Raw genomic sequence first — 19,613 nt, 5'->3', positions numbered from 1 at the left:
GTTTAATAAACAAACCTTTTTGACTTTCAGCTTCGCTTGTTTGTTAGAAAGGTTCCTATCCCAGGGGAGTGATACCAAATGTACTTCGCCTGGGACAGGAGTCAGCATTAGAGAGGAAGCTTATGCAGCTCTTGCTGCCTCTGCAACCGCTTGCTTCCTTTGGCACCTCTGGGATGACGGGTCAGCAAGCCGTGACCTGGGCTTTCCAACTCTGCATCCCAGAGCATGAGGTCCTGGGCCACATCAGAGGGCTCCACGGGCCAGCTGTTGAGCACCCCTGCACATGAGTCAGTTTTAGTCTGTTTCTAGCAGCTTAGAACCGCCTGCTGGTTGTTTATATTAGAAGGCTATGTTAAAGGCTGTAATTACTTTAGTATGCATAGACAGGTTACATCTTCACTTTAAAACTCTGACAGAGGTAATTGTAAGCTGTAACGTATAGTTATCTCTGTGTTGTTTGCTATATAAGCTGCTGTTACAGTATGTTCCCATTGCTGTTCTGTCAATGTCATTATACTTTTGGTCGCAGCATTTTGCTCTGTGTTGTTTCAAATCAAGCAGCCATATCCATATGGTGAGATATGTAGCATTGAAAAACATGGTAAGAGCCCACCTTTTACAGCACCTTTAATAAAAAAAAAGAACCTCTTGCCATTCTCCTTTATTATGCAAAATCTGGACCAACACCATTTTCTGCACCAAGTAAATTATTCCTTGAAGTGAGAAAAAAATCTGTTCTATCCAGGTCAACTAAAAACACTGCAAGGATGTTAGAAAATGAAGAAAACCTTTCCTGCTTTGCGTATTTATTTCCAGTTTACATATAGCACAGCACCAATATATTATTCAACACTTTACAGAGTACATAGATCCAGTTCACATCAATCCCTGCCCCAGAAAAAGAGGAAGCCTATGGACCTACGTGGAGTTGATGCAGTAATATGAGCACCAGTATTAAAGGGCTTAAAGAATAGTTATGCCCAAAAGTGGAAACTCCGATTTTCTGCCTCCTCGACCCCTCCGCTGCCACATTTGACACCTCTTGGGTGGGAGGGGGAAGTGGGTACCTGGTTTGGACAGGTAACAGCTCCCCCCTTTTCTGGCTCAGTTCACTGCAGCAAACTGAGCCAGAAGTACAGCCCCCTCCACAGCCCTCTGGGGCACTTCCAAGGTCCCAGAGGAATGCAGCGCATTCACAAAGCACAGCACGCTTCGTGCATGCACAGTAGGAAAGTGGCACTGAAGCCGCAAAGCTTCAGTGCCAGTTTCCCTTAGTCAAGATGGCAGCACCAGGCCTTGACAGCCGATTGCAGATCAGCTTGGGGTGAGGACACCACTGGATGCATGGACAGGTAAATGCCCTAATATTAAAAGTCAGCAGCTACAGTATTTGTAGCTGCTGACTTTCAATTTCTTTTTCAGGAGGTGGTGGGGGCCGGAACTCTGATTTAATCTTATCTGTGTAGCCTATGCTGAAAGCAAAACAAAACTTATAATTATACTTTATCTTTATTACGTGTGTGCTCATTTGATTGTATGTACAGTATGCAATGTAGGTTGTGTCCAGCAGCAGTTAGTATAAGTGGTCAGTAAAAGGGGTGACTTCTGAAGATTACAATTACTTGGTGCCCATTTAGCTGAGAGCACTGGCATCAGAAGACCTAATTTGTTTGGTGTTTTAAAGCAACAGTCTTCACACTTGCCTACATAGCATGGCATGACTTCATCACCAAAGAGCAATAGTGTCCAAAAACCAACATTTTTTCTATGGTTTTAGCTCTTTCATGCATGTTGGCTCTGTGAAGTTCTCTATTTTGTGGAAACATGTTCTTTGAGGTAGAGGAGTTCTACTGCCACTTATGCTACAGTAGTTTTGTGTTGTTTAGCCACAATTCTTAAATAAATACTGTAGATAGTTAACAATAGGGGCATCAAATGTCTCTGACATAACTAATTTTTGTGTGTTTTTTTATTATTTCATTAAGCTGAGAAGGACATGGATGACTTTTATCTAAAGAGGAAACACCTAGCAGAATTAACACGTGGTACACTTCCACTGCATGTCATGAAGATGAACTACGACCGTGATGGTTACCTGGAAAAATCTCAAGCACCAAGACGAGTTATGTCCCAGGAGCACATCCTTTCGGACAATCACTACCCAGTTCACTATGATTACACTATACCCAGAGACCGCCTCATTTCTCAAGAGCGTCTTCTTTCTCGTGAGGTCTTGCACTCACAGGAGCATCTGCTGTCTCCTGAAAGGATACATCATCGTGGGCCAACGCCATTCCAGGAAATGCGTCTAGGACATCAGAAGGCCCTGTCTCACACCAATGTCTGTGCTAGCACCCCTATGCTAGACCGCCACCACATGATCAAAATGAATTCCCACCCTACTTCTTCCAATTCCCCCAAGACCACGTGGGACATGGCCAACCACACAGCCAATCGACGGCAAGCTTTTGCTACTAAGCGCCAGAACACCATTGAGCAACTTCAGTTCATTCCTGGCCATCTTCCCAGCCAGCACCTGCGTACTGGGAGTAAGAATGAAGTCACTGTTTAAGCTGCATATTTTTACTGTTTATTTTTTTTCCTTAATCAGAAAAAAGAGGCAGTTGGTTTTCATTCTGTGGCTTCCTTTCTATTTTCGCATTGCTAGTTTGAACTTATCAGCTCATACAGAAGTAAAACCAAGAAAAGATCACTCCAGTTTTCTGGAGTAATGAAAAGGGAGTATTTGTACATTTTTTTCTTCACCTTAGTTTTACTGTTTTAATGTATGCAGCTGCCTCCACTGCCAAGTTGATGAAACAGTCAATGGCACCAAATGATGTCAAAGATGATGGCATTCACAAACAAGCAGAAAGCTGTAACTCTGGCACCAGCCAACTGTCTGAGGGATGTGGATTATACAGCACCTTACGTGGTTGGCAGGTAGAGATTGGTTAGCCCAAGGGGATACAGTGTGATTTCAAAATGGAAAAAAAGATTTGACTTCTGGTTGTGTTTTTGCCAGTGAAGAATACATCCCAGAGAACAACTAGCAATCAGAATTCAATCAGGGTAAGGTCAATATATGACGCCAACTGATAAAAAAAATAAGAAGTTGCACACATTTTTTACAATGATAATTATGTATAGGATGAAAACAGTGATGTCACTGCAAGGACTAGACTTTAAAGTCTCGATTTTCCCAAACCTATATCTTCATCCCTTTTACTTGCAAAGGAACTTGGTCAAGTGCAATCCAATCTAGTAGCCAATACAGGTGGTTCGGTACAGCACAAACTATGCCAGGTATTCACAACAATATTAATGTAATTAGGTTTCTTCGCAATCTAAGTGGCTACAATTAACTGCATTCAAGTTTTCTTGCTTTTTTCATAAATACAAATAAGGACTTGTCTAGAAAGGAATAGTTTGATCGTCTTGAACAGTTTTATCTTCTAATGTTTGCAGTGCTTACTGTCTGAATCATCATCTCCAATTCAAAAACCAATTTTTGCATCAAAAGAAAGCCATCTGGTTCCTGACGTTACACTATCAATACGTCATATGATTTGGTTGTATTATTTAAAAAGAAAAAAAGGAGCGTGCCATAAAGAAATCTTTATTTTATTATTATTATATTTTTTAACTCAATGACATCACAGTATTTGAGACTACTATTTCGACTTTTATCTTCATACCATCATTGATGGTAAAATGACCTGTAAGTTCCCTCCCCCCTTTTTCCTTTTCCTACTCTATACACTTCCATGGAGAGCTCTCAAACAGGAATGGCCTTAACCGTTTCAATAATATCTCCCCTCAGGCAGTCTTTTTGGTTAAGAACTATTCCAGATTTTATTTTCTCTGCCAGACGCAAACTTACTGATCTGCCATTTGTGAAAAGTACCTTTTTTCTCTCTGCCACATTACAAACTAGATGTCAATAAGCTAGAATATCTAATTTCTTGAAAACATTATTAACAAGTTTGTGTGATTAGTCGGCTTAATTAATTGTACTGAAAATGTTGCTTTCTTGACATTTGATTGACTGTCCATCCTGCATTCAGAAGTCATGATTTGCTGCTAAGGTTACATTGCTAAGATACTGAATTCACCTACAATAATAAAAAAAATACCCTACTGTTATCTAATGGTGGATCCGCAGAGATGTAAAGACTGACTCACAACCAGTGGAGGGAGGATTCCAATCTGTAGCATGAATATATGAACAAATATGTGCATTACTCTTTAAACCTTCCATCAAGCTTATTGACCTCTACTGCTCTAGATGTAATGCAAATCTTTCCAGGATTATGACATGAATATACAACAGGCCGAAGATCTTTTTTCAACACTGTGGCATTGTCATTTGCACTATTCAGTGCTTTCAGCTAATGTGATTTTATTGTAGCTGGTTTTTCGATTTATTTATACATATGAAAGATGCTTGAACTGAGGATCTGTGAATGCCTCCTTGTACACATCAAATCAAAAGTGCTGTCTTACACCTATGTCATACTCAAATAACATTACTGATTTCAAAGTGTTAGTCTTTACAACAATCCATTAGAATAAAAAAGAGCTTCAGTTAGAAAAATAAAAACCTTCTTTCAAGTAATTATAATGTCCCTAGATAGTATTTTCTTCTGCCAGTCCTTGTCCCCATAAAAATATCTGCTTCCATCCAACGAACACTGGACCCCATAGTTCTGTTTGAAATACTAAATGTTATCAAATATACTGTATAAATAAAGGGGGACATTTATCAGTCCTATCACATAGAAAGACATTGCTAATCAGCAGCAGTGTAGACAGTTTAGGAGACAGATGTACTACTAGAGTTCAGTTTCAATTATATAACAATATAAAACCTACCCCTGACCACTTCAAATTGTGCATTCAGAGTGAAAATCTGTTTTATCTTCAGTGGCATATTTGTGGCAGACCTTGCAAATCTGTCTCAGTGTAATGCCAAGAATTGTAGGCACAGGGTAGCACATATACAGGAAAACCATCACAGTGACCTTGCTAAATGTGAGACAGCCTGATTTGTGTCTTATTGCATTGCTAATATGCTTGGTAAATATCCCCTGATGTGTTTTGCCATGAAGTATCTTAGGGAGAATTGTGTGAAGTCTCCTAACCAGGGGTGGACTGACAACTCATGGGGCCCCTGGCAATAGGGGATCATGGGGCCCCTGTGTCCTTGCCCAAACTCAAAAAAGCCTATGAAAAAGGTACAAGGGGCATCTCATGGGGCCCCCTACTGACCCCGGGCCCTCGAGCAGTGCCCGAGTTTCCCAGTCCGCCCCTGCTCCTAACAGTTCCATTAACCACAGTTACCTTGGACATGATCTTGTGACAGTCAGTGGCTTTAGTTAACCTCACACCCTAAAATACCTTGGCCAACAATTAAACTGCGTGTTGTTCTGTATGCAGGTACATTGTGAGTAAAAACCTCTTTCTGAACCTGCGTCAATACACTCTAGACTCTCAACTACATCTCTTGAAAATATTTGACGGAAACTTTAGAACTGCCTAAAAAAACCCACTACTGATTGGGAATGAACTCTTACACTTTTGAAGCTGTTTATAGGAGCCCCTGTTGATAGAATTGTGTGCCATTCATGTCTGATTGCCTTTTCTTTTCTGTTCCCACTGCAGATATTTCCACCGTCACATTTATTTGAAATTTCAGCTAGTGTGCAGAGAAAATTTTAACTTATCTTAAAAATTGAACTTCAGTGGATATGTATGTACAGTAGACGATGAATCCTATTTATAAAGAATTGTGTACAATGTAACTTAACCTAACCTTTCAAACTATTTATAAAAATAGAAAGCTATTTGATTTGCCAAAAGTCAGTGCTTTTTATTCCCATATAATTTTCACTGTGAAATCAATTCTCAAATACAATTTTTTCTGTTTATAGGTAGGTTAGATAAACATCTTACTTTTTCGACCAGTGAAATTGTTTCTGGCAACCTGGTCCTAGCATAATCAATGGATGTGTACTAGGGCCATTACTGGCACCACTGTTGTAATTTAGCAGAAGCAGAGCCACGTTTTGGTTTTTTTCTATTCATACTTAACTGTTACAAATAATAAGAATGCCATGCCTCATTATCTCTCAAAAGGCACGAGCACAGAACATCAGCCATCCATACAATTGCAAGGAGGATGGGTGGCCTGTGCCCCCCTTCTATACTAATAGCAGATCTTAAGTCCTTCAGAATTCAGTAGAATTGGAATTCCATTGCTGACAGATGTAGGCTCACAATTATGTCCCCTACACTAGCAATCCTGTGCTAGGATCAACTCTTTAACACACAACATTTAGGACTTCTTTACACTTGCAGTCTGGCTAGTTAAATAGGCATTCGGAAGGAATTGTACACATGCTGCGACTGTGATGCTTCTCTTTACAGTGTGGCAAAAATGTATCCTCCATTACATTTGGCAGTCAGTACCACCAGCGAATGTGTCCAATTCAAGTGAATGGGACTGCACTGCAACTGCAAGCCAAAAGCTAGGCTCTTGGTTGTGGCATATTCCCATTGACAAACCTGTTCAGCTGTCAAAATTAAATTGTCATTCAGGAGGTGGCAGTATTGCCTAATGAGGTTATCAGATGAAACTGTACTGCTTGCTTTTCGTAGAGTAATGCAGGTGAAAACTAGGCCTTACATGTTTTCCTGCTCCTAACCTGGCTTTGAAATGTATGATAACTGAGTAAGTAACCTTATATAAGATAGTTGTTTGTATTAATAATGGAAAAAAAAACTATGAAAAAGAACTTTAAAAAAAACTACTGTATATGTATAGGGAAAGAAAAAAAAACTACTTCTGCCATCCACCTATAAGCACATGCCTACTATGCCTAATTCAAATCCAGCCCTGGGGTTACCTGATTCCAAAAAAACTAAACAAAAAAACTCCTTTCACAGCACCAAAACCTGATGCTCTGAGCATCAAGGTATTACCTACCTCTGATGGCTCAGGCAAAGTTGCGGTGAGCAATATCTATAGGTCCCTGTAATTTGCTACATTCTGCCTTGTGAATTACTATAGCAGCCATTTTGAACCATGCACCAGTTAATCACAGCACAGAAATAGTTAATTTCCAAATATTTTAAAACCAGTTTTTTCTTTAAATATTTTAAAACACCATAAGTAAATTGAGTATACTACCCTCCCACCCATCCTCCAGTGTAATATGAAGACACTTACCTCCCGCCAGTCTGCATTCTAAAGTGTCCTGCACCAAATCGCATTCCCAGTGAGAATTGTTGCTGCAAGTGGGAGATCCCCACAATGCAGTTCAAATGAACAAACTGGCTAATAAGTTCATGTATTCAATAAATAAAATGTGAATATAATGCAGAGTGAGTACGATTTTTAGAGCAACCCCCTTAAAGCACCTATCCAAAGTTAAAGAGAAAATTGTCTGTTATTAATTTATAGTACACTGGGTACTTGCTGGCCTTTTGTTAAAGAGATACTGGCCCATAGGTTTTGTGTGCTCTGCTGGCATTCTTTTTAATATTAATCAAGATTTTTGTTTTGTTTTTGCATTTTCGGAAACAATGCAATACGAAATTTAAAGAGGGATAAGAAGTACCACACTTGTAATGTTGCGGGAGTGCTGCCAATAACAACTGGCATAACAACACCTAGCATATATCCATTAGTGGGTTATACTTGAACCTCTCCATTCACAGCGACTTCATATCAGGTTTTTAGGATCAGCTGAGGTTTCTTTGCATGTAGTTTTGGAACTTTATAAATAGCAAGAAAAATTTGACTTTAATATGCAGTTTATAATCCAATGTTCAGTGTCATGCAAAACGGGGATACATGTTTGCTTGGAGTTCTTCAAAAATAATAATTTAGAGAAGTAGCTGCAAATCAGTGTTTTTTTTCCTGTACATAAAATTGTTTCATAGAATTAATATGTCAAATATATTACACCCTAAGCTACAGTTCTGTGTAGCAGTTAAGGTTGAATATCAGCAGCCTCATAGGCCTTCTTTCCAAAGTATGCGTGGCTTTGCACTGCGTTGTTTATTGCTGAACATAGCTGGAAGAAATATTGAGTCATTTAACAAATGTCAATTACTTTCATGGGGCTTTATAAATTAAAATGAATAATTAGCAACAGTGGGCAGTAACTTAGAGGAATAATAAATCCAACTGTTGAAGGCCTAAATCTGTCTGGTTATATATTTAACCGCATGTTATTGCTCTTTGCCAGGTTTTTAAATGTTACCCATAGTGGATGGGACTTAACATTACCTGTATTTTTAGAAGCATTCCCAAAATGGAAATCATTAAAACAGCATTTTTTAATTTTTTGTACTGTGTGAACTCCACCATACCCTGTGGTGTGAATCACTCGATTTCAAATGGTCCAAGTGTACAGCTTGGAGACAGGGAGGTAGGCTTTGTGTCAGCCTGGCTCACAGTAAATGATAAGCAACCCTCCTACCTATCTCCAAATATCACAATAGGGAGCATCAACTTGTGTATATACAGAACTTAGACCATGCAAATTTTGCTATCCAAAACAGGTTCCTTTGTATTTACCTATTAGTGCAGTTATCCTCAAAGATTTGTCCTAGATGATCTTCTGCTGGCAAAGGCTAGAAACCTTGGACCACTGTAGCTTTGAAGCATAAAACTCTATATCCCCAGCCACCTTTTCCCTGCTAATTACTAAACAGAACGTTAATCAGAATTTGTTTGACATACGCCACCCATCCTACCAGTGACCAGATTGTGCCTCGCCAACCTGGGAGACAGCATTTCTAAAAATATTGTGCATGCACTGGCTTCTTGTCATGGACTATCATGGCCAGCCCATCTCCATTTGGGCTTTCAAAGATGGGGGCTGGTTATCATACTTTATAGTTGTCAGTTGTTGGATGTTCAGTATTGCAGGAATAAGGATGGAAATATTACACCTTCATGGGCAGATAGGTTGTGTAAATCAAATGATTTCTAATTTACAGAGCAGGGCAAAGGAAACATAAAGAACTGTATAGCTCAAAACCACAGCTATAATTTAATATTATCACATTGCAATTGGATTGACTTTGCTGACTAATGTTCCATTTAAGAATGTGAAAACAAACCACACATATCTCAAATAAAAGAACTTGACATATCAAGACATTGGATCTGGTTAAATTTTTGGAGGCGAGGTGTTGAACAGATTTTCTTTCTTTCATCCATCTCTCCTCCCAGGATTTATAAAGAAGGTCTGTGCTGGATTTTGCACTTAACATGCAATGTCCTGATCAGGACACACAACAACACCAAGTTAAGTAGAAGCAACGTTTTAAGAAAGGCATTGATCCAGTAAGATCCAGTAAGGCAAATCTGCTCATGCCCTTTCCTTTAGGACTCCATACAAGCAAGGATTTTAGATACAGTTTTACTTAACAGCCAACCCACTTTTTTCTTTCATTACAGTTTGTTTGAAAAAAACAAAAACTATGGGAGAATCAAACACTTGGAATAACATATAAATGGCACTACAATAAAAATCCCTCAACCCTAACAATAACAGCTGCTTTATTTGTGGTCCAGTGTTAGGAAACCCTATTATGGCAGGACTGTCCATCTGCAGTCCATAGGAATCACACACAGGAAGGAATTTTAGGGAAGACAGACTTTTGCTCGACCATTTTTCTTCATTCACTAAGGGTTACAATAGCAGCAGCTTTTTTTGTCTTGTGCCTAGTGCTAGGAGGCTCCCAGTATGGCATTTAGTCTATTTTAGAGTTTTGTATACATGCCTGCTAAGTGTGGATCAGTGACCTGCATGGGTGAAAAATTGTTCATTTGACCTGCCATTTACAGAACCCACTTATGTGACCCACTGCTCACAATACGGATCACATGACCTTCTGTTCCCCAAAAAAAAATCTAGTATAGCAGAAATCCTCTACTAATATTGGCTTTCTCCCATCTCCCACACAATTGCTACTCTCTGAATTTGTTGCCCATAATAGTGTCCTACCATAACAGCGTCCTACTTACCTGCATTAAAAAAAGATTTCCACTTACTCATCTACTTGTGGGTACTGACTGGTGGAAGTCTGAAACACAGAGAGAAGTCCAAGTGCAGTAATAGCAAACATTTCTCCTCTGTTCATATATATATATATATATATATATATAAATAACTATTATTTTTTTTATCGTAATTGTGAACAATGTGTTCAACTTGCAAACTATGGCCTTTTTTACATTAAAATGTGGAAAATCAAACTAACAACACATTTGGTTATTCCCTGCTTTGTTTGTGCCAAATGTTGCTCCAGGCATACTGTACATTAGTAGTAACCAAGTGCTTAACAAAGACTTTTAAAATCCATTTTCTGTGATTTAAAATTTGTGAGAGGAGAGTTTGTTCAGAATGCTTAGGAGATTTCCTAACTGCTGATTGGTTAATTAAATAAATGATGCTTATTACATCTTTAAAGTTTATTAAAACACTTGTTTCAGTCAGGGGCTTGATCACACCAGTAGCATTGGGCTGCACTGGGCAAAGTTGCCTAATGCAGTCCCAAAGCAAGAACAAGGCAATTTGCCCTATGTCCTATAGTTTCATTTCACACCAATGCTATGTGCCAAAAAAATAGGACATCTTGCAAACTTGCACAGTGTGTTCCCAAGCACCGTGACACATTGAAATGCACTGCAGTAAATAGTAATACCAAAAAAGTAAAAAAAAGGATAAAGTGAGTTTTAAAAAGCACCACAATATGTACTAAATGCATATCAGCAAAATCTAAAAACATATACCCAGTATGTATTCTAGCATTTGCGCTATGGCTTGAACCAGCCCTAATGCAACTGAAGCCATATTTGTGGCTTTAGATCAATATATTAATTTTCCTCAGTTTTGTGAAGCATTGGACATTAAAAGACTGATAAAGGGCCCCTAAAATGTAATTTGAGCACTTATGTTTTTAGACTGCCCATAGACAACTCAGTAAAAGCAAGCAATGATTCTGGTGCTTATAACTGTTCAAGGAAAATGTCCAACTTGTTTAAAATGCTCCTCATGGGTGGATCCTGATTTGTATATAAAACGAGTCCCATTACTTGCATGAGTCATACAAGGATGGGAAGAAGCCTACCTACCCATTGTTCTCAGGGAGATGTCTTACGGTCTATGACCAGTCTTGGAAGTCCTGAGTAAAGTGCATAAATAACTTATCCAGAAGAAGGTTGAGGTTGAGGCAGGTTGAGGTCTGGTTGAGGCAGTGGTCAATACTAACTAAAATTTTGACCAGAAATTAACACACCCATGTGTATAAAAGTATAATAAGTAGACCTATCATGCAAAAGGGAAAAACTAACCATTACAGCCTACAGTAAGTCAAAGTTCTATAAGCATAAGACACATATATTTGTAAACTATTCCCCTGATTATCGATGCATGAAATGCTAAAGGAAATACTATTATATAAGCAGTAGCTTGTGACCATTCACAGCACGTGAAGACACGGTGCTACTTGCTGGTACATTTCACCCCAAATCAGGTCCCTTTAAGCATTACCTGTGACAGTAGATATGTTTTCTTTCAAATTTTTGCTTTCCTGTATGATGAAGATTATATACAATATATGCAGCATAGTGAATCTAGATGAAACTATAAGAATGTAACCGGAATGGTGTAAATAGGACTAGTTATATGATATGCCTCTTCAGACATAATCAAATGTTCATGTGGATAGATGATATCCCTGTTTGAAATGTTATACCAAATTCTGTGATAGGTGTTATTTTTTCTTCTTTCATATAACAGCAAATAGGGAGTCAGGCAAGAACAGCCTAGGTAAAATAAGAAGGTAAGAGTAAAGCATGATAATCTTTCATACTACACACCAACATATATGGGGTTCTGGTAAATACTATTTAGATAACACATCCCTTTTTTTTCCCTAAAGAAAACCAAATGTAGTAAGGATGGGTTCTAATAAATATGTCATGAAAAAACCTCTTATAAGAAATGGCATATACATGTTTCAAATGTCATGTGCCGCCATTCTTTCCTCTGTTCTCTGGGATTCATTTGAAATCTAGTATTGTGTTGTTGTCATTCAGATAGGCTGATGCTTTGGAGGGCTATTCTATGAGAAAGATCGTAGTTTTCTCCACAGACCTTTGTAAAGAATCCAACAGAGAGCCAAGGAGTCCATTGTTGCAACCTTTGAAATGGGGATTATTTCATGTTACATGACAGACAGATAATTACCAAGTAATACATTATATTAAGGTTGGAAATTTCCTTTACGTATTAACTGTGATGGACATTTTCTGCGTTGTAAACAGGATAGTGAGAAGAAATTCAAACATTCAACAATGTACTAAAGAATAAAGTCACTTAATGTGATGTATAACTCATACACTTTTATATAACTATTTTATATAACTATTGTGTAGTTAAAGTAAAAGATATGGTTGAGATGTTTGATACATTATTTGCAAACTCTCACCCTTTGACCAGGTTTGCAGGTGTCTTCAAGTTTGCAGGTGTCTTAGTCCCTTAGCAAAAACTGAGATTTTTTTTCCAAAAATGTCACTTTTGTTCCAAAAATGTTTAAGACCAGTACTTTACACCGTATTTCCATTACACAGCAGTTTAATAATCTGGAAATGTGAAAGGAAAAACATGCTTCTAAAAGGGTTTTACGAGGAAATGGCTTATACATTTTAGTATGCCACTTCTTTTTAAATAGGCCTGAGTATTATTTTGGTTTTTCACTGTATCATGCGGAAGGCTGCTTTCACTCATACGAAAAAACAAATTCTCTACCGTCTAGCAGAAGGAATTGTCAAGGCGCCATCAACGATGTAATTTACAGAGATGACTGCAGTATTCTAATATTAAAATGGAATTATGATATCAGACCATGAGAGACAGTAGTAAATGGCTAAGTGATATATGGCATTAGGTGACTGAGTATTAAAGTATTCTAATATTCTGTGGCTGGACTTGGCCTATTATGCTCTCACAGTAGATGATGATAAATTAAATATTACTTTGGTGGCATGAATTATAATTGTTATAGGCAAAGTAGTTTTCAGTCAGTAAAAGTTTAAAGTGATACCATGCATGTATAGATACTGACTGAAACCTTGACAGTTCATAGCTAATAGGGCTGAAAAAATGTCATCTCCAGCAAGCTTTTTCTCTCATAACTCTGGCAGTTGTGGTCCAGAGTGTCAGTTCAATTACAACCATGCAATGTGAGGATCAAAATAGTGGACTGAAGTAATCTGATTAAGATTGCCCTATCTACGCATTTTGCAGAACTGACCAATCAAGATCCCATTGCATATGTTTAGATTAAAATTGCACATAGACTATCCTGTTGTTTAGCAGCACAAAATGTGACATTGTTTGTTTAAGGACATTAAGTAAAGACTCCTTCTTTACTTATTCCAGTCAATTCCTAAGATTCCGTATAGCCAGGTTGGTGTAAGACAATTCCTGCAGATTGTCTAATTACTTCTCAGCTTGCTCTTTGCCTTAAAGCAGAACTTAACTCTCTCAATCAACATGAGCTATTTTTAATCCTTATGCTGCTAGTCTTGGTAAACAGATAGTAAAGTATATGATATTTCCTTATTTTCAGTTTTTTGAATTTCTTCAGTTGCTTCCTGGTTTCTGGTCTAGGCCAAAATGATGTTGTACATCCCAGGAGTCTTCATGGGCATTTTTCTCTATTATCTGAAGGAGAGGGAAGGGGCTTTTTCAGCCTTCATGACTGTGCTAAGGGCAGATGGATTCCAGGAAGTAAATGCTACATGAATCATCTGCCCTTACTCAAGATGGCCGCAACTAGAAATGCTAGGGGAGTGCTATTTAAAGTGATTTTGCAACATGAATGGATGGGTGAGTTTGCTTTAAACATTAAAAATGAACTAAATTGCTTTTTTAATTTGTGGTGCTCAGATACAGCTAGGTTCCACTTTAATATATAGGTGCTCTTTGTCTTTGAGGAAAAAAATTACTTAAGTTGTCAGAAGTAAATGGTGGTAGGTATTTAAGTCAATGGAGGGAGATATAATACTCTATATTGTCATTTTAAAGAGTATGTGCCATATATGCTCAGTGCAATGCCTAACTTCCTATTTAGTTATCTAGTAGCAGATATCATTGGGAAGTTATTTGTGTTTGTGTTTTTGGCTGGTGGCAGATGTTTCTGCACTTGCTTTCACTCAAACAAAACTGGGGGAACGTTTTTGCGTTATACATGCATACCTATATCTTACAGATAGTATAGTTTTAGACTAAATCTAAATAGTAATTATTTTGTAATTAGAATTTCTAGTAAACAATAGGGTGAAAAGACTTTTTGTATATTGAAAGCTTGATGACACATTGTAAATCAGTGTGTTTTCAGGTACCTCAAAACATACATTTTTTTTAGTTGCTTGATCTGGCCCTCTGTAAAATATTTTTCATTGACAATCACACCGTTGTGCAGCCATTACTGGATAAAACCCTGCAGCCAGGTAGGCAATGCACCCAAATAAATCCATGATGAGCCTAATGTTTAAAACACATTCTATAGTTGCCCATGAAGGTACTAGCTTCCCAATTCTGCATTAAAGCCCAATTGAAGTCTAACATCTCTTCCATCTCTTCATAGTCCTATATATAACAAATAGACATGTTATGATTTGTAGCTGACTTTTTTGTTGGAAATGCTTTGAAATGCCTTTGTTTCTTTTAGGGCTCATTCACACCAGAAAATGTGTGCTTTTCATGCATTTTCATATATGAGTTTACATGTGTTTGTGGTGATGTTGTCATGGGGTTAGATAGGTCTTCCAAGCAGCCAGACATGTTCTTTGCACTCAGAGTCATGGTAATTTGCATTGTATTTTCATGTGTTTATGCAAGTTTACTTTATGAAAAAAGCAGCTTGCTGTACTTTTTTCACTGCACTACACTGCAATGTATTGCAATGTGGTGGACTATGCTCATTACCTAACATAGATTTTGGGCTGTCTAGGCAGTGAGAATGCCTTCAAAGATTCATCCCAATGCATCTGGTATAACTAGGCCCTAATGCTGCTCCCTGCCTTTCTCTACAGTGTTCTGTGCCACAAAGAAGGGGAGAGGGCATGTCTGATCAGCTCTAAGTGAAATTTTGAAACCTCTGGGTCCAACTGGGTGGAATATTTAGACACCACAACTGCTGTAATAGGAAAGTTGAAGTAAAGCTGACCATACATATTCAGCAGCTGAGTGAGAAAAATCAGTCCCTCCATTATCTATGCTAAGCTGCATAGATAGACAAGGCTGCAGTACTGCTATTATATTCTAACAGCCAGCACCTGCAGCTGTCAGAAACCCTGAAAAGTACCTGCATCTGATTGGATACCTAGTGGTGCTGACAGTTCCAAACACAGAAATACTTTCCTGTTGGATTGGCTTAAATTCGATCTGTGTATAGCCAACCAGGGGTGGACTGATCATTCGGGCACTCGGGCACTGCCGGAGGGCCCAGGGTCAGTAGGGGGCCCCATGAGATGCCCCTGGTACCTTTCATAGTTTTTTTTGGGTGTGGTTTGAGTGTGGGCGAGGACACTGGGGCCCCATGATCCCCTATTACCCTAGGGCCATATGAGTTGTCAGTCCGCCCCTGTAGCCAGCTTAAGACTTTGAAAATAGAAGTTGTTAGTATATTGTCTCCCTGACTGCATATATTTCTGGGACATAGTTTGGCGTTAATGCACCTATCAATTAGCACACGTTTAAATTTACCATAGATAACAAATGAGACAAAAGCAAACATTTCCAAGCTTTCTGAAACACTTTTTTTCTGACTTTGAGTATCTGCTGCTGTATCCCCTGCACATACGCTACCCACTTTGATTATACAAAAGAGAAGCATTGGAACACATTTTCCTCCATGTATGGGAACCTTCAAAATTGTTTTGCAACTTAAGCTTGAGAATTCACTAGGAATGAAAGATAGAGTTAGCTACATCCATAGTAGATACACCTTAGCAAAGCCAGTAGTGCTAATTTCTTCATTTCTTCCATTAACTATGTGTCCTTATGAGCACTAGTATAGATTGTCCACTTAGGAAATTCCATATACAACAGAAAGACAGATTGCCATATGCACCATATAGCATCATGTACATTTCCATATTCCCATTCCTCTTTGTTACTAAAGAATTGTGGGAGCTTTTTACTTCTTCCTATCTCTTTTATAAATAAAAATATGAATATATATGTTATACAGAGCCTGGCTATAAAAGGCAGTTCTCTGTTTAACTCTGTAAGGGCTAATATATGCTAATCAAACCTTTTTTGCTGTCAACAGGAACCTGACAGGGCACAGAAGACTTTGTTGGGTGCCCATTCCTCAGCGTGCAAAGTGTTCTTTTTTTGTCCCTAAGATTTTTTTTAAACTTATGGTTTTATTTTTTTTCATTCTTTCAAGACATGTTCAAAATGTTAAGATACATCTATATCTCTGTGTAGATAAAACGTAATTGTGTTCATTTTAAGTATAGAAAAATAGATTTTGTATAAAATATTTTGGAGTCTGTTTTTTTTTTTTTCTTTAAAACAAAATATCTGATAGAGCACAGATGTAGAGTTTAATGATTTATTATTTGCTTCGTTTCTCCTGCCTAACAATCAAAAAATGACAGTGAACTTCAATGTTCTTCCCACTAGTTTGTTTTACAGTGGGACATATTGTGTTTTTACCACACAGATCCTTCACTAGTTAAAGCCTTCATTGTTGAATTGTCTACCTGATGTTTAAACTAAGGTCTACTTTTATGCTTGCATGCAACTATATCAAAGTACTCTTGAAGTTGTTGTGCTTCCCTCAACATCATTGTTTCACTTGAAATTATACAATTTAACTTTGCTTTAGTAGCTTAAATCACAAGAAAGTAAAAACCCAATTCCACAGATATTGGTACAGTAATATCCTGCAATATTGTGGTTGCACATAAGAGCATTGCATGCTACTGTACAATCATCTAGAAACATAACACTTAACCTTTTTGCTGCAAATTAAATAATTGTCCAAACAAGTCCTCCAAAAACTCAAAAAATAAAGGAAAACTCCAGTCAGAACAAAATAAAACACTATTGTTTTATCAAAATATGGGCACTAACTACTTTTTTGGGCTGTTTATATTGTTGCCCACACCTTCTGAAAATGCTAGTTGCTGAGCTGTAATGTTAATCCAATTGTTTCAATACTTTCTGAGTCACTTACCTTTAACAAATATCTAGAGCAGCCATTCTCCACCAGGGCTCCATGAAACCAGTGGGTTCCTCCAGATGTTGCTAGGGGTTCCTTGAGTTGTGGCCGATTGGCCTCCCATTTGATGGAACATTTGTAGTTCCAAGGACAATTCCACTTGGCAGAGCCAGCAACATTACACCAATGATCTTTTTAGCTCTCCTTGAGAGTGACATTCTGACCACCACTGTAACATTTGCTTTCTTCCTACTCCCATTTAACCCTGATGAATTAATTTTAGGAAGGGTTCCCTGAGACTAGAAAATTATTTTAGGGGTTCCTCTGGGGAAAAAAGGTTGAGAATGGCTTATCAAGAATATTGATTTTACTTGCTGCATCTTTATTCCAGGTCAGTGACTAAACAATTATTTTCAGAAGGTTAGCCAATGGCAGCCTACATATTTCAGTACATGTTTCCTTTTAGAGGAAACTTTATCTAAGATGTTGAATAAGTTATATACAGTATACAGTTTAATGATATCTATGGTATGCAAACTGTTTTACCCGTCAAAATGCTTGTAATGCTGTTCATTCTTTTTTTTGTGGTCCACACACCTTCCCTACACTATTTATCCAGAAGGTACTTCCACAGCTCAGAACTTGCAAGTCCTGTTTCACCTCCCTAGCTCCACCCTGCTAACCTGATTGAACATGAGTATCGCCCCACTGGTTAGATTCTACCTGTGCTCTGCCACCTTACCCCACAGTGCCTGAAACATGTCAGGTTGACGGAATTGTGCAATGCAATAGAGCCTGACTAGCTCACACTGTTGGTACTCATGCTTAAAGCCAAATTGAAGCCATGTATTTTATAAAAAAAAAATTTTATTATTATTATACAGTCATGCTGCACAACAAGTAAAGAATATGTGTTTTTTTCTAATGTGTTATAAGCAGCACAACGGAGATCCTGACCGCCTCTCTCACATCGTTCTGGATCTCCAGCAATCTGTCATGCACCATGGACAATGTCATGATCAAAATGGTCATGCTGTTTGAGCAGTGTTGTTAACTGAAGCAACATGTAGGAAGCATGTTGGACAAATGGAGATCTGGACTACTGTTCTCTATGGTAAATGGTGCAGTCTAGATCTCCAGGGTGATGTTGGCACAGGAAAGCTTGTCATAGTGCTAACCGTTTAACCACCTTTAACACAATAGAAAACACATATTCTTGACTTATATGGAGCCAGACACAGCATCAATTGGGTTTTAAGATTGTTTTATGGAGGGTAAGGGAATATGAGAAGTGATTATAGATTTCAGGTAATTGTACTTTGATGAGCACACTTAATGATTTTTATATGAAAACCTAACTGGACTAAATGTTACATTTTGTATTTTTCCTGTATTTCGGCTTAAAAAATAAGTCTAGTGCAATTGTCTAAACATTTATAAAAAGCAGAATATTAGAATGTAGGCTTGAATATTATTTTGTGCAGTGGTGATGTCAATGAAAGGACTTTGAAGCCATTGCAACCCAAAACTTTTATGGAACCTCACAGTATTTTGCTAAGCAGTGCATCCAAAAACAAAAAGCAGACACAGGTAAATATGCGTTCCTCTATATTTATTACTGAATTTTGTGTTTTGTCTGGAGTTCTCTTTTAAAGTACTGTGAACCACTGTATGGATATCATTCTTTAACTTTGAAATAAATTTTACTTTAATAGTTGTAGTATGGACTTTTGGTTTTAATCAGCAACATTGCTAAATTTGCAAAAGGGAAAATTAAATTGCAGGTATTTAACTTGTGTGACTCCATTTTGCTACTGTAATTTTGAATACACTATTTGATGTTATAGAATTTACTACATTTTTGAATCTCTGACAACAAAAAGGTTAAAAATGTCTAGAACGTTTCCAAATTAAATGCTGCTTTAACTGATGTTAACAGTCTTTATCTTTACCATGCAAATCAGCCAGGTTGACTTCAAAGCAGCATTGCCATTTGTTTGTTGTAATCAATCACATTAAAAGCCTTTTACCTTCAACATACTGTTTCCTTTTCATTATTTACAAAACAAAACGTATATCCTGCCGGCAGGCTTATAGAACCAGTGGGAAAAGTTATTCTTGTTTTCAAACCAAAACCTGTTTTATTTGCTTTGGATAGAGTGTGCTTGTGTAGGTTCTCATTTATCCAGGTCATGGTATTACTTGTAGTAATTTATCACATTCAGCTGGACCTGTTCTGTACTGTTAAAGATGTTTTGCAGCCTACCCAGGCCACTGGGCTTTCCGGTTTTAGATGAGTTTCAGAAACCTACCTCAGCATACATATGAACGCATGTAGCAAAATCACC

The 19,613-nt window shown here is 37.8% G+C and overlaps 1 protein-coding gene across 2 annotated transcripts in view; it reads left to right on the top strand.

The window, feature by feature from the left end:
* SHISA7 (shisa family member 7) overlaps nucleotides 1-19,301 on the top strand; it is a 194,658-nt gene extending 175,357 nt beyond the window's left edge. For both annotated transcript variants that reach the window (XM_089656966.1, XM_089656967.1), the window contains one exon: nucleotides 1,986-19,301. In XM_089656966.1, coding sequence (XP_089513092.1) covers nucleotides 1,986-2,572 — 587 coding nt within the window. In that variant the 3' untranslated portion in view covers nucleotides 2,573-19,301. The remainder of the gene's footprint in view (nucleotides 1-1,985) is intronic.
* The last annotated feature ends 312 nt before the right edge of the window (nucleotides 19,302-19,613 follow it).

This window comes from Staurois parvus, unplaced genomic scaffold (assembly GCF_062004578.1).
Source record: "Staurois parvus isolate SC_StPar_1 unplaced genomic scaffold, SC_StPar_1.0 ptg000953l, whole genome shotgun sequence".
Lineage (NCBI taxonomy): Eukaryota > Metazoa > Chordata > Amphibia > Anura > Ranidae > Staurois > Staurois parvus.
The sequence above is the reverse complement of the archived record's forward strand: the minus strand, read 5'-3'. Positions and strand labels throughout refer to the sequence as shown.